The 16,749-nt window shown below is 47.7% G+C and overlaps 1 protein-coding gene across 1 annotated transcript in view; it reads right to left on the reverse strand.

Annotated features, from left to right (window-relative positions):
• LOC124045995 (basement membrane-specific heparan sulfate proteoglycan core protein-like) overlaps positions 1–16,749 on the reverse strand; it is a 186,627-nt gene that overhangs the window by 87,172 nt on the left and 82,706 nt on the right. The window contains 10 exon segments of the mRNA XM_046365881.1: positions 2,024–2,164; positions 4,153–4,304; positions 5,272–5,416; positions 6,076–6,207; positions 6,352–6,471; positions 9,235–9,435; positions 9,707–9,832; positions 11,244–11,416; positions 11,934–11,992; positions 13,424–13,533. Coding sequence (XP_046221837.1) covers positions 2,024–2,164; positions 4,153–4,304; positions 5,272–5,416; positions 6,076–6,207; positions 6,352–6,471; positions 9,235–9,435; positions 9,707–9,832; positions 11,244–11,416; positions 11,934–11,992; positions 13,424–13,533 — 1,359 coding nt within the window.

Genomic DNA, 16,749 nt, shown 5'->3' on the forward strand with positions numbered 1-16,749 from the left:
TTTGTTTTTATAAGTTGTCTGCTTTTCATGGTTTGAATTTAGTTTACATAGGCCTATGTAACAAGTCATTTCAATGTCAGACAATATCTACTTTGGAATTATAAACTCAGCAAACAAAGAAACGTCCCTTTTTCAGGACCCCGTCTTTCAAAGACAATACGTAAAAATCCATATAACTTCACAGATCTCCATTATAAAGGTTTTAAACACTGTTTCCCATGCTTGTTCAATGAACCATAAACAATTAATGCACATGCACCTGTGGAACGGTCATTAAGACACTAACAGCTTACAGACGGTAGGAAATTAAGGTCACAGTTATGAAAACTTAGGACACTAACAAAGCCTTTCTACTGATTCTGAAAAACACCAAAAGAAAGATGCCTAGGGTCCCTGCTCAGATGAGCAGTGTGATAGTGCCTTAGGCATTTTGTAAGGAGGCATGAGAACTGCAGATGTGGCCAGGGAAATAAATTGCAATGTCCGTACTGTGAGACGCCTAAGACAGCGTTATAGGGAGACAGGACAGACAGCTGATCATCCTCGCAGTGGCAAACTACGTTTAACAACACCTGCACAGGATTGGTACATCCGAACATCACACCTGCGGGACAGGTACAGGATGGCAACAACAACTGCCCAAGTTACACAAGGAAAGCACAATCCCTCCATCAGTGCTCTGACTGTCCGCAATAGGCGGAGAGAGGCTGGACTGAGGGCTTGTGGGCCTGTTGTCAGGCTCAAAAAGCCAATTGTTTTGCCCAGATGGCCACCAATTTTTAAACCCTTGTATTGGTCAGCCTGTTGCGTTCTTTAGTGTGTGTGTTCCCAAACCAGGACCAGTTGCACCCTGAGGCGGCTGATGTTGGTGGCATTTGATCCAAAGTCAGATCCAAAGTCCCTTCCACCAGGTGGCTGATGAGATATGTTGGCATGACTGCCATATTGCATCTCCATCCCAAAGCCATTGCTTGGAACTGTACGTCGCCAGACTGCCAAGAACCTTGCAGTCATCCAGGTCAAGGTGGAGAGACATGGTAGTGATGACACCATAGGCCCTGTTGATCTCTGCACCAGACAGGATGCTCTTGCCAGCATACTTGAGGTCCAACATGTACACTGCAGTGTGTATGGGCTTCAGGCAGAAGTATTCACGCATTTTGATCTATTTCAGAACTGCAGTTTCCTCCGCTTGGAGCAACAGTGAAGTGGGCAGGGCAGTACGGATTTCTTCTCTTACATCCGCAAGCAAAGTCTGAACATCAGACAGAATGGCATTGTGTCCCTCAATCCGTGCAATGACTACTGCTATAGGTTTCAGGTATTTCAGACTGCTTTACCACTCTCCCCCCAAATACCACACCCAGGAGGATCCTCTGGATGGGGCTGTCCATATCGGTAGACTGATATGGCCATTCCTGGAGAGACTCCTTCCCATCCAAGAGACTGTCCAACATGATGACAACACCACCCCAACGGGTGTTGCTGGGCAGCTTCAATTGTGGTGCTCTTATTCTTCTCACTTTGCTTGGTGAGGTAGATTGCTGCTATAACTTGATGACCCTTCACATACCTAACCCTTTCCGTCGCCCTCTTGTCGAGCGTATCCATTATTTTTAGTGCCCTTATGTCCTTGAGGAGCAGATTCAAGGCATGAGCAGCACAGCCAATGGGTGTGATTTGAGGGTTGGACGGTGTGTGCTTGATCTTGTGTGTTCTGAACTATGTAACTCCTATCTATCTTCTGATCATTTCCTCACAATCTCCCAGATGTCTTATTTTCAGATATACCATGTTTCCGCATGCCAGAATCATGTAATTACACATAGCAGTTACTTTTTGGTATGTCTATTTAGGCGGAAATCTACACTTTGCCATTACGTTTAAGAGGTTAAAGACCTTTTTTATGTTCAGTAAAATCAATTACAAAAGTCTCGACTTTTTCACATAATGTTTAGTTAAGAAAAAATGACATCAATCATGACGTGTATGACAGGCGTTAGTATTTGGTGAAGTCCAGTACCTTTGAAGTCGTCCTCGTCAGTGAAGCGCAGATTGATCTGGTTTCGGTAGCGTCCAGTGTTCCCACAGTTCTTGGTGATGCCGAAGCAGAAGCAGGAGATACAACGTCCCTCCACACTGAAGTGACCGTCGGGACAGTTTCCTGGTGACGATGAGAGAGGATGACAAAACTGAACGAAAGGACAGTACGGTGCAAATAGAATACATTAAACAGACATAGAACAGGCAAATAGATGCAGACAGACATAACATTTTAGTATTATTGAAATAATTCATTATATGGTCTTTATACAGTGTTGTGGTGGCACATTCCAGGGAAGAGTAGTACACAATACCTGATTCCCACTACAGAGCCAACACAAACCATACCCTGTTGGCTCTGATCTTTCCTTCTCACATTGTCCTTTCCAGCATGGTCCCAGCAGCTATCCTCTCCAGCATGGTTCCAGCAGCTATCCTTTCCAGCATGGTTCCAGCAGCTATCCTTTCCAGCATGGTCCCAGCAGCTATCCTTTCCAGCATGGTTCCAGCAGCTATCCTTTCCAGCATGGTTCCAGCAGCTATCCTTTCCAGCATGGTTCCAGCAGCTATCCTTTCCAGCATGGTTCCAGCAGCTATCCTTTCCAGCATGGTCCCAGCAGCTATCCTTTCCAGCATGGTCCCAGCAGCTATCCTTTCCAGCATGGTTCCAGCAGCTATCCTTTCCAGCATGGTTCCAGCAGCTATCCTTTCCAGCATGGTCCCAGCAGCTATCCTTTCCAGCATGGTCCCAGCAGCTATCCTTTCCAGCATGGTCCCAGCAGCTATCCTTTCCAGCATGGTCCCAGCAGCTATCCTCTCCAGCATGGTCCCAGCAGCTATCCTCTCCAGCATGGCCCCAGCAGCTATCCTTTCCAGCATGGTCCCAGCAGCTATCCTTTCCAGCATGGTTCCAGCAGCTATCCTCTCCAGCATGGCCCCAGCAGCTATCCTTTCCAGCATGGTTCCAGCAGCTATCCTCTCCAGCATGGCCCCAGCAGCTATCCTTTCCAGCATGGTTCCAGCAGCTATCCTCTCCAGCATGGTCCCAGCAGCTATCCTTTCCAGCATAGTCCCAGCAGCTATCCTCTCCAGCATGGTCCCAGCAGCTATCCTTTCCAACATAGTCCCAGCAGCTATCCTTTCCAGCATGGTTCCAGCAGCTATCCTTTCCAGCATGGCCCCAGCAGCTATCCTTTCCAGCATGGCCCCAGCAGCTATCCTCTCCAGCATGGTTCCAGCAGCTATCCTTTCCAGCATGGTTCCAGCAGCTATCCTTTCCAGCATGGTTCCAGCAGCTATCCTTTCCAGCATGGTCCCAGCCGATATGATGGTTGTCCTCTCCAGCATGGTTCCAGCAGCTATCCTTTCCAGCATGGTCCCAACAGATATGGTGGATGTCCTTTCCAGAATGGTCCCAGCAGCTATCCTTTCCAGCATGGTCCCAGCAGATATGGTGGTTGTCCTCTCCAGCATGGTCCCAGCAGCTATCCTCTCCAGCATGGCCCCAGCAGCTATGGTGGATGTCCTTTCCAGAATGGTCCCAGCAGCTATGGTGGATGTCCTTTCCAGAATGGTCCCAGCAGCTATGGTGGTTGTCTTTTCCAGCATGGTCCCAGCAGCTGTCCTTTCCAGCATGGTCCCAGCAGATATGGTGGTTGTCCTCTCCAGCATGGTCCCAGCAGATATGGTGGATGTCTTTTCCAGCATGGTCCCAGCAGTTATCCTTTCCAGCATGGTCCCAGGAGATATGGTAGATGTCCTTTCCAGCATGGTCCCAGCAGATATGTTAGATGTCCTTTCCAGCATGGTCCCAACAGATATGGTGGATGTCCTTTCCAGCATGGTCCCAGCAGCTATGGTGGTTGTCCTTTCCAGCATGGTCCCAGCAGCTGTCCTTCCCAGCATGGTCCCAGCAGATATGGTGGTTGTCCTTTCCAGCATGGTCCCAGCAGCTATCCTTTCCAGCATGATTCCAGCAGCTATGTTGGATGTTCTTTACAGCATGGTCCCAGCAGCTTTGATGGAACCATGCACAACCAGGCCAGCTCAGATCAGCTAGGCATGGCTTAGCTTGGCCCTATACTGTGATTCAGGCAATAGAGTACATACCTGGTTTCTGTGTGAGGCTGAGCACCCCGTCAGGGATACCAAACACAAGGCCTTTGGCGTTGATGGCCTCACAGGTGTACGCCCCCTGGTCCGCCTCCTTTACGTCACGGATGGTCAGGCTGCCACGCCCATTCTCACTGGTCAATGAGATCCTGGGAAGACCGATACATATACATTGCTTACATTACACTGATGCTTCAACCACTGCAGCCTGTGTTCGACTCACCTCTAACCAAACAGTGACGATTCACTTTTCAAAGTTAACACTGGAGTGTCTAAAGGGTGTTCAGAGGACAAGGAATATTATGACTCTAAATCTCTTTCCTGAACTGACATATTGCTACAGGAAGTGCCATACAGCCTACTCTCTGCAACTTTAGGCTTTCAGGATGGTATTTAATAGTGATTGAGTTAACTGTAGGAGTTTATTTTGACAGATAATATAGCATAATATAGCACTTTACTGTATAAAACAGCCATTCAATGGATGTACAGTAAGCTCTGTTATTGGACAAGATTGGCCACAAAGCAATAATTGAATAACTCAATACTTAATGACAGAAGTGTTTGAAAGATGAGTCTTCTTTGAATCAAGTCAAACATGACTTGTCTGTAGATATATGACAGTGCTTAATCAGCAATGCATGAAATGCTGCATTTTGTGGCCTAACGAGATTGGATAGCGGACAAATCCTCAGTCATTTTAAAATCGTTATGGTCTGTTTCCAATCAATTATACGCAAGACTCATTTCACACAATCCCACAAATGAATCCCGGCTTTCTTTCCAGAGCTATCACCGCACAGATCAACACTCTCTTCCATAATGGCATCAGACAGACAGAGTTTGACGAGAAGCCACTTGTATCACGCAACAGAGGGGTTCAGAACTCCACATGAAATACTTGTATGATGCATATCAACTTCAATGTCATTTTCTAGAGTCGAATGTTTGCCAACACTCACACACACATTTTCAAACACAACATAACATCCCATCGATTCAGGAGTCATTCAGAATGGGGCCATTGGCCTAAATGTCAAACTAAGTTTGTGATAAGAGCTGTTATGGGGTGAACCAGACAAGGGTGGAAGGAGTAGGAGGACTGTACCAACTCACCTGCCACTGATGGGGATATGGCCCCAGTTGAGCCTCCAGGTGATGATGGGGGTGGGAACACCAACTGCCACACAGTTGAAAGTCACCGTCTCCCCCCGCTCCGCCTCAATAGATTCCTCTGGGGGACTGGTCACTGTGGGAGGAGCTTAAAGGGAAAGTTATGAGAAAACAACATGAGCATCTATAAAGCCAAGGATGCATGCACTGTGTGACGCAGGATGGCGCACACACATTTCAAAACTAGTCCCCACTACCCAACCCCGATTTTAAAAAGTTCGGAAAAATATAACTGTTTGCCACTTCAGTGGTCATGGTACAAAGAAACCCACGGGGTGACTACACAGGTGAGAGGCAGAGGGATGCACGGGGTGACTACACAGGTGAGAGGCAGAGGGATGCACGGGGTGACTACACAGGTGAGAGGCAGAGGGATGCACGGGGTGACTACACAGGTGAAAGGCAGAGGGATGCACGGGGTGACTACACAGGTGAGAGGCAGAGGGATGCACGGGGTGACTACACAGGTGAGAGGCAGAGGGATGCACGGGGTGACTACACAGGTGAGAGGCAGAGGGATGCACGGGGTGACTACACAGGTGAGAGGCAGAGGGATGCATAGAGAAAATGGGGTTGGAGAGAGAAAGGGAAGAGCAAAGAGAAAGGGGGGGTTGAGGGAGAGAGAGAAAATGAGAAAGAGGCTGAGAGAGACAGGCAGCTAGAGCGAGATTGTCAGAGAGAGAGACAGGACAGAGAAAGACGGACAGGGACAAAGACGGAGAGATGGTATGATGGTCAGGGACTTACTGCAGCCGAACTCATCCGAGCGGTCAGGGCAGTCGGGCTCCTCATCACACTGGTAGCTAGATGGGATGCAGGTGCGGTCACTGAGGCACACAAACTGCTCTGGGGCACACGTGTCACCTGGACCTCTGGTGGCTGGAACACAAGAAAGAGATAGAAAATGACTTCATCTTCATTCATGTAAACAAAGAAACTCACAATTGAAAGTGCTTTTTAGTCTAAGGACTAGAAAAGCGGTCCTTTAATGTTCAATCAATAAACGTGGGATGTGGAACTCACGGCAGTCGGTCTCGTCTGAGTTGTCCTCGCAGTCGTTGTCTCCATCACAGCGCCACAGCTTGAGAGCACAGCGGCCGTTCTTACACTTGAACTCATTGGGTTCACAGGGAGAGGGAGTGCCTGGAGCCAGACAGAGGGGCGTGATCAGAGGAGCACTTCAAATCAGACACATTGATCAGGTGTGTTGACATGAAGCAGATGCAAAGCTTTGTGACTGACGAGCGTGTGTGTGTGTGTGTGTGTGTGTGTGTGTGTGTGTGTGTGTGTGTGTGTGTGTGTGTGTGTGTGTGTGTGTGTGTGTGTGTGTGTGTGTGTGTGTGTGTGTGTGTGTGTGTGTGTGTGTGTGTGTGTGTGTGTGTGTGTGTGTGTGTGTGTGTGTGTGTGTGTGTGTGTGTGTGTGTGTGTGTGTGTGTGTGTGTGAAAGGATGATGAAAGGGAGAGATAGAAAAGGGCACACAGACTATTGCCCTCCCCTCTCGCCCTCCTTCGCGAGTTCATTAGAACGTGCGTCGAAGATGTCGTTCCCATAGCAACGATAAAAACATTCCCTAACCAGAAACCGTGGATTGATGGCAGCATTCGCGTGAAACTGAAAGCGCGAACCACTGCTTTTAATCAGGGCAAGGTGTCTGGAAACATGACTGAATACAAACAGTGCAGCTATTCCCTCCATAAGGCTATCAAACAAGCTAAGCGTCAGTACAGAGACAAAGTGGAATCTCAATTCAATGGCTCAGACACAAGAGGCATGTGGCAGGGTCTACAGTCAATCACGGACTACAAGATGAAATCCAGCCCAGTCACGGACCAGGATGTCTTGCTCCCAGGCAGACTAAATAACTTTTTTGCCCGCTTTGAGGACAATACAGTGCCACTGACACGGCCTGCAACGGAAACATGCAGTCTCTCCTTCACTGCAGCCGAGGTGAGTAAGACATTTAAACGTGTTAACCCTCGCAAGGCTGCAGGCCCAGACGGCATCCCCAGCCGCGCCCTCAGAGCATGCGCAGACCAGCTGGCCGGTGTGTTTACGGACATATTCAATCAATCCCTATACCAGTCTGCTGTTCCCACATGCTTCAAGAGGGCCACCATTGTTCCTGTTCCCAAGAAAGCTAAGGTAACTGAGCTAAACGACTACCGCCCCGTAGCACTCACTTCCGTCATCATGAAGTGCTTTGAGAGACTAGTCAAGGACCATATCACCTCCACCCTACCTGACACCCTAGACCCACTCCAATTTGCTTACCGCCCAAATAGGTCCACAGACGATGCAATCTCAACCACACTGCACACTGCCCTAACCCACCTGGACAAGAGGAATACCTATGTGAGAATGCTGTTCATCGACTACAGCTCGGCATTCAACACCATAGTACCCTCCAAGCTCGTCATCAAGCTCGAGACCCTGGGTCTCGACCCCGCCCTGTGCAACTGGGTACTGGACTTCCTGACGGGCCGCCCCCAGGTGGTGAGGGTAGGCAACAACATCTCCTCCCCGCTGATCCTCAACACGGGGGCCCCACAAGGGTGCGTTCTGAGCCCTCTCCTGTACTCCCTGTTCACCCACGACTGCGTGGCCACGCACGCCTCCAACTCAATCATCAAGTTTGCGGACGACACAACAGTGGTAGGCTTGATTACCAACAACGACGAGACGGCCTACAGGGAGGAGGTGAGGGCCCTCGGAGTGTGGTGTCAGGAAAATAACCTCACACTCAACGTCAACAAAACTAAGGAGATGATTGTGGACTTCAGGAAACAGCAGAGGGAACACCCCCTATCCACATCGATGGAACAGTAGTGGAGAGGGTAGCTAGTTTTAAGTTCCTCGGCATACACATCACAGACAAACTGAATTGGTCCACTCACACTGACAGCGTCGTGAAGAAGGCGCAGCAGCGCCTATTCAACCTCAGGAGGCTGAAGAAATTCGGCTTGTCACCAAAAGCACTCACAAACTTCTACAGATGCACAATCGAGAGCATCCTGGCGGGCTGTATCACCGCCTGGTACGGCAACTGCTCCGCCCTCAACCGTAAGGCTCTCCAGAGGGTAGTGAGGACTGCACAACGCATCACCGGGGGCAAACTACCTGCCCTCCAGGACACCTACACCACCCGTTGTTACAGGAAGGCCATAAAGATCATCAAGGACATCAACCACCCAAACCACTGCCTGTTCACCCCGCTATCATCCAGAAGGCGAGGTCAGTACAGGTGCATCAAAGCTGGGACCGAGAGACTGAAAAACAGCTTCTATCTCAAGGCCATCAGACTGTTAAACAGCCACCACTAACATTGAGTGGCTGCTGCCAACACACTGTCATTGACACTGACCCAACTCCAGCCATTTTAATAATGGGAATTGATGGGAAATGTAAATATATCACTAGCCACTTTAAACAATGCTACCTTATATAATGTTACTTACCCTACATTATTCATCTCATATGCATATGTATATACTGTACTCTACATCATCGACTGCATCCTTATGTAACACATGTATCACTAGCCACTTTAACTATGCCACTTTGTTTACTTTGTCTACACACTCATCTCATATGTATATACTGTACTCGATACCATCTACTGTATGCTGCTCTGTACCATCACTCATTCATATATCCTTATGTACATGTTCCTTATCCCCTTACACTGTGTATAAGACAGTAGTTTTGGAATTGTTAGTTAGATTACTTGTTGGTTATCACTGCATTGTCGGAACTAGAAGCACAAGCATTTCGCTACACTCGCATTAACATCTGCTAACCATGTGTATGTGACAAATAAAATTTGATTTGATTTGATTTGATTTATGTGTGCCTCCCTGTGCGTATATTGCACTTTTGAAGTCTTCGTGTGTGTCCCTGATTCTCACCACATCTGAACTCGTCGCTGCCGTCAGAGCAATCCCTCTCTCCATCGCACAGGTAGTCTCTGGGGACACATTCCCCGTTCTGGCAGGTGGCCTGGTCCACTTTGCAGGGCCCTACGGGGCCAAGGGGGCGTGTGGACTTCTTGATGGGGGTGGTGGTGGGAGGGGTGGGGGTGGGGGTCACTGGTCCAGGCTGAATCTGATCTGATTAGATCAAAATCAAAAAGAGTTTATAAATACTGCTCACACAGCCATAACCAGAGTTGCCCTGAGATATGGCTGTAGAAACCATGGTGTTAGAAGCCACAGCAAGGCAATAACCAGATATAACGCTCTTCTTAGGATACAACAAACCTCAGACCCTTTGCCACTACTCCACACTCCACCACACCACACCAATGCCATTTCCACCACACCAATGCCATTTCCACCACACCAATGCCATTTCCACCACACCAATGCCATTGCCACTCACCACAATCCAGCTCATCACTCATGTCATTGCAATCAGGTCTGTTGTCACACAGGTACTCCAGAGGGATGCAACCCCCATCCTGACACGTGTGCTCATCCTTCATGCAGGGCAGAGGGTTGGGGATCACTGAGAAAGACGGGGGGGGGCGGTTCAAGGGTCAGACATGCACGGCTAAAAGACCATCACACAACACAATGCTTTCTGTTCAGAAGTCTGGTTTAATACAAGGAGACCTTCCACGGTGGAGGCTGGCGTCACTTTAAAATCGGAAGATGGGCTCATAGTAATGGCTGGAATGGAATGTTATCACAGATGCCATGTGTTTGATTCCATTCCAGTCATTACTATGAACCGTCCTTCGATCACCAGCCTCCACTGACCCTCCTGGGTCACTGCAGGTCATGCTCGGGCCTGGGGCTTCTCAAAGGTCTCACAGCTTACTGTACTGTACCGTAGGTGTACCGTAGGTGGGACATGGCCTGGTTCGATAGGCAATTGAGATCCTTCTGAAGAAACTCTTGACGATTTACAAACTACAGAAACTCTGAAGGTTTTATATTTATTTATTTTTTAGCAAAAAGCAATATCTGTAACTATCCTCATGCCATGCAAAAATCTTTGCAGTCATCTTGGGCAATCCAAAAACCAAAACGTTGTCAGACATCTACTCTAGGTGCACACATGCATAACGTTCCTGCGTGAACTCTCACAGATTTCCAGAGAGCTAGGCGTCATCTCCATGCTCCTCATCCAGAAATAGCTACAGAACAGTCATATCGTTTCTACAGCAGCTCTGGCAGTCTCCGTGCAGCAGGCATGGTACCACACCTGGGTTCAAATACTATTTGACGTCTTTCAAATACTTTTAGCGTTTGCTTCAGCCTGCCTGGAGTGACAGTTGGCTCTTTTGCTAGTTTTCTACTGGTTCCATTGAGCCATGCATGCTCAATCAAACCCATCTAAAGTATTTAAAATGATTTCCAATAGCATTGAACCCAGGTCGGCATGGTACAGTACAAACCTGGGACAGCCATGGGGTTCACAAGGGGCAGAGCTAAAAACCAGAGAGACAAGTTAAGGACACCACTTAGAGTTCACCTCACCCTCCTTTTTCTTTATTTTCATATTGTACTGTTATATTGACAGAAATAGGCCAGAATGATGGGGAGACTTATAGAGGAGAAGTCAAAATAGTGAAGAAGAACGGTGAAAAGAGGGCACCACCTAGAACTTTTTTAGCTTGATACCTTGGGCTGGCTAGCCTAGCTTACTTGAAAGATTGTAATGAGATATGATCAATGTCTGAATTAAATAAAGAATACTACAGGTATGAGACTAGACCTTTTTTTCTCTCTCTCACTTGTACAGCATTTATAGTAGGAAGATGTCAGTTACAACTTCCTAAAATGGATGCCATACCTTTGACAACTTCCGAAAATGGATGCCATACTTTTAACAACTTCCTTACATGGAAGCCGCTCCGTACACTGGACAGCCCTGATAATGCGGAGTCAACTTTATCCCCTGTGGTCCTTACCTTCTCCCAGGCGTCTGAACTGGAATCCCTGAACAGAGGTGATGTAGGAGGCGATGGTTCCCTCCTTCACCACTCCATACAACACGTTGCGGATCTGATTTTCGTTGTTGTTGTAGTCAGAGCCCACGTCAAGCTCTACAAACACATCCACTCCATTCTGCCTGGGCATCTTCCTAAACAGACCAGGACAGAACCAAGGGGGTTTGTTAGAGACGGACGTGATGACAATAACGATTTGGGGCGGCAGGTAGCTTAGCGGTTTAGAGCGTTGGGCCAGTAACCCGAAAGGTTGCGAATGAAGGTGTAAAATCAGTCGATGTGCCTTTGAGCAAGGCACTTAACCCTAATTGCTCCTGTAAGTGGCTCTGAATAAGAGCCTCTGCTAAATGACTCAAATGTATATTTTGCAGTACAGTGCTCCCGTTTGGATTTATGTTTGGCCCGGGGCATATCATGATTTTCTCATGCTAAGAACATTGATTTGTTACACGTAGCTTGGAGACTGTGTTTGCTGAATCAACCAGAGGAGAGTCTAAGATGAAGCCTCAGCATTAGCTCTTGGAACCAAGTTTTCAGATCACAGACAAGGCTACTCGTCACGCGATCATTGTTCCCTGAACCAACTTTGTTACACCCAGGCTTAAGCAAGTAAAGTAAGTCACAGCATCTGGAGGTGAACAGCGATCTTACTTGATGAGGACCACATTTACAGTCTGGATGCCTGAGATCTTGTTGTACTCTGACTCCAACTGTGGAAGAGAGAAAATAATACTTAGATGGGTATAAACGAGCATACAGATGTTTTAACAAGTTTAAAAACGTTCCTAACAAGTGCTCTTACATACATTGACAGTACAGTACAGTAGTATATTGTACAGTAAAGTATATTGACTAAAATTATCTACAGTATTTGACCTGCTGACAGACATGACTTGGCAGTGGAATGCAAGGTGTGAGAATCCTGCCCTGGCCTGTGTAAACAATACAGCCCCTGTGGGGAGGGAGGAATGGATACACAGTGTAGAGAATCTATTTGGCTCTGGGATAGGTCTACTGTGCACTATATCTGGAATAGTTCTACCGTGTACAGTACACGGTTCTAGAATAGGCCTACCGTGTACTGTACACAGTGTATGGTTCTAGAATAGGCCTACCGTGTACAGTACACAGTGTATGGTTCTAGAATAGGCCTACCGTGTACAGCACACAGTGTATGGTTCTAGAATAGGCCTACCCTGTACAGTACACAGTATATGGTTATAGAATAGGCCTACCATGTACAGTATATGGTTCTAGAATAGGCCTACCAGGTACAGTACACAGTGTATGGTTCTAGAATAGGCCTACCGTGTACAGCACACAGTGTATGGTTCTAGAATAGGCCTACCGTGTACAGTACACAGTGTATGGTTCTAGAATAGGCCTACCGTGTACAGCACACAGTGTATGGTTCTAGAATAGGCCTACCCTGTACAGTACACAGTATATGGTTTTAGAATAAGCCTACCATGTACAGTACACAGTGTATAGTTCTAGAATAGGCCTACCATGTACAGTACATGGGTCTAGAATAGGCCTACCATGTACAGTACACAGTGTATGGTTCTAGAATAGACTTACCGTGTACAGTATATAGTTCTAGAATAGGCCGTGTACAGTTTATGGTTTTAGAATAGGCCTACCGTGTACAGTACACAGTGTATGGTTCTAGAATAGGCCTACCGTGTACAGTATATGGTTCTAGAATAGGCCCTGTACAGTTTATGGTTTTAGAATAGGCCTACCGTGTACAGTATATGGTTCTAGAATAGGCCTACCGTCTACAGTATATGGTTCTAGAATAGACCTACCGTGTACAGTATATGGTTCTAGAATAGACCTACCGTGTACAGTATATGGTTCTAGAATAGCCCTACCGTGTACAGTATATGGTTCTAGAATAGCCCTACCGTGTACAGTATATGGTTCTAGAATAGGCCTACCGTGTACAGTATATGGTTCTAGAATAGGCCTACCGTGTACAGTATATGGTTCTAGAATAGGCCTACCGTGTACAGTATATAGTTCTAGAATAGGCCTACCGTGTACAGTATATGGTTCTAGAATAGGCCTACCGTGTACAGTATATGGTTCTAGAATAGGCCTACCGTGTACAGTATATGGTTCTAGAATAGGCCTACCGTGTCCACCACCGCATCCGAAATCTCCTGGAAAGACAGCGAGTAGATGTCCTCCATGTCAGGCCTGTACACGATGGAGTCTGTGAAGTTCACCAGAGCTCTGTAGTACGCTAGAACAGAAAGACAACGGTTAGTGTAACCACATAATGACATACAGGAACCACAGCGCACATAAAGGCCAACATAATGTACACAAGGCCACATTTGCATGTGATTTTCCTTTGGTGGTGTTGCCTTGTTCAAAAGGAATTGAGATTCATGTAGAGTTATGCTTGGCTACTGTTTGGGAACAATGTGCCTCTGGCAGAACGTGGATCTATGTTTGGAGAAAGAAACCAGAGAAACATAACTGTGGCTAAATTCAGAGCCATGTACAAATGATGAGGCATAGTTCCATATTGTGGTCTGTAGTAAACCTAACAACTGGACCGCATTTACACTCGAACGAGAGGCACAGCAGGCATAAACATGCACACGCATGCCCGCACCAACACTCACACACACAAACACACTCTCTTGTCTATAACACAAAACGTGCACGTCAGACACACACTTACGTCAACACTTGTCATACAAATACACACACATCCACACGTGTGGACAAGCACACACAAGTACAAGCACACTGTCAGCACCGGTGGGTCACTCACTACCTTGCTGCGTGCTACACTTTCACTCACAGTGAACAGGTGACATCACAGTTGGAGTTCGATACTGAATGAGAAGGGAGACCCCAGCCCAGCTACACCACCAACCCAGGCAGCAGCACTACTATACCAACGGCTGAGGTGAAAAAAGCTCCAGTGAGTGATTCTCGACATTCCCTTCCCATCCATGAAGTCAAACACATCAGAGGCTGGGGCTCTACTGCCTATGGAGAACAGAGGCTAGCTAAGCTATGCTGACCTGGCGCTATGCAGTTCATACTCAAATAGGTCATACTATAGATGCTGTACTATCCATAGTGGCGGTCTATGGTCGGTTTATGCAACTTATAAAGTGTCACCTTCTGTAGACATACTGTAGGCTACTGTCACTGCTTTTCGACTTGGTCTCCTAGCAACTAAAGAAACAACAACTAATGGTTCGTCTTATTATTACAGGGTCTATTTTTATTGCAGATCTATTTTACTTTCCAAGACGCACATCTTCTCCCATACCGCTCACAAATACACCTCCTTTAAATAGCCCAGGCCGGCTCACCCTCAGGGTGCACATATTTTCACGACCCTGCCAACCTTGTTGAGCTGGCCTGGGTCTGCCAGATTCTGTTCAGCTTGGTCTCTGCCTGGCCTGGTCCAGGTTGGGGGAAGGAAGTCAATATTTGGGTTCTTTCTTACAGTCAGTTGCTACTTGCCATGGCTCTACTGACGAGTCATGTTTTCTGTGGGTATACCCTGGACTGGGGCCTGAAGTCAACAGAACACACACACATGCACACATCTTCCCTCCTGTTTTTCTCTTTCAGCCCCCCCCTCCCTTCCTCTCTGCGGTTGAAGTAATTACATACTGCTAGACGACGTGTTGCTGTGTTCCTTATGACAATGACAGCGTGTGTTCAGCATGCTTTAGGAACCCTGCTGTTTAATTAAAAGTTGGATTAAGAGTACCTCACACACACACTGCGTTGAGGTCCTAAGGGGTCTGATAATGATTGTGCCAGTGACAGGGCTGACTGGCCAGCAGCAGTGTTATTTTTATTTCTTTATATTTAACCAAGCAAGTCAGTTAAAAACAAATTCTTATTTTCAATGACAGCCTAGGAACAGTGGGTTAACTGCCTGTTCAGGAGCTCGGGGGTTTGAACTTGCAACCTTCCGGTCACTAGTCCAATGCTCTAACCACTAGGCTACCCTGCCGCCCCTAATTACAGTTGGTGGTGAGAATCTGCCTTTCAAAGCAGATCTTAGTTTGCTCTAATTACAACGGGACATTGGCACAAGCTGGCCTGGTTCCTCCATGACACCTGCAACTTCTTGTTGCAGAGTGAACAGGCCTCTCGAGTAGCGCAGCGGTCTAAGGCACTGCATTGCATTGCTAGCTGCATTACTACAGATCCTGGTTCGATACCGGACTGTGTCACAGCCGGCCGCGTCCGGGAGACCCACGAGGCGACACCCAATCAGCCCAGCGTCGTCCGGGTTAAGGGAGGGTTTGGCCGGTCGGGATGTTCTTGTCCCATCGCGCTCTAGGGACTCCTTGTGGCGGCCGGGCGCATGCACACTGACACGGTCGCCAGCTGTACCGTGTTTCCTCCAACACATTGGTGCGGCTGGCTTCCGGGTTAAGTGAGCATCGTGTCGAGAAGCGGTGTGGCTTGGCGGGGTTGTGTTTCGGGGGACGCATGGCTCTCGACCGTCGCCTCTCCCGAGTCCGTACGGGAGTTGCAGCGATGGGACAAGACTGTAACTACCAAATGGATATGACAAAATTGGGGAGAAAAGTTTTTTTTTTTTAAGACTAAAAAATAAACCCACAGAGTGAGCTGACTATCTAGTGTACAGCTGTATAGCCTGGCATGGACATGGTCGACTGTTCCATACAGTCAGCCGGGCCTAAAAGGATATCTTGTATGGTTTGAAAACAGTACCAGAAGACAAGCAACATCAAAAGGGCTGACCAAAGGGCCTCATTTGACCCACAGATAATCTAATCACTTCCCTTGGCACTTGCCCTGCAGCGAACAGACACACACACACACCCAGTAACAGACATTAGCCCTGTCTCCTCTGAGCTCTCCGCTCTGCTGACACGTCACGGCCTGGTGAGCACACTCAGTGCCCATGAGTTTTTGATTACAGCGTTGGGCTGTGCCCTTAATGCTAACGAAGGCTCCCTGGCCTGCTCTCTCTATGTCCTCTCCCTCTCTCGCTCTTTTCCTCCTCTTATCCCTCTCTCTGACGAGCATTCTGCTGAATGCCACTTACGGGAACATCCCCCGTCAAGCACCACCAAGGGTGATGAAACTGCCTGCCGAGAGTGAGAGAATGCGGGGGAGAAAAAATGAGCCTGGAAAAATAGCATTCCAAACTCTTAATTCATAAACGCATTTAGTTATTAAAGCTGTGCAGCAGAAATGTGGTGGTTTTGTGAGGCGAGCCGCCCCCCCCTCTGAACACACAGAGGCCTGTAGCAAAAGACAAAGAGCTGATTGAGCACGCGCCCCAGGCTGGCCTTTAAAGCCCAGACGCTTTCAGCCTGACCTTCAACCCCCTTCTCTCCATTCAGTGCCTATGGCAGGGGAGTGGAGGAGAGAGAGGGGGAGAAAGAAAGAAAGAAAGGGCGTAAGAGTATGAAAGAGAAGAGAGCTAAAATGAGCGAGAGAT

This window comes from Oncorhynchus gorbuscha, linkage group LG10 (genome assembly GCF_021184085.1).
Source record: "Oncorhynchus gorbuscha isolate QuinsamMale2020 ecotype Even-year linkage group LG10, OgorEven_v1.0, whole genome shotgun sequence".
Taxonomy (NCBI): Eukaryota; Metazoa; Chordata; class Actinopteri; order Salmoniformes; family Salmonidae; genus Oncorhynchus; species Oncorhynchus gorbuscha.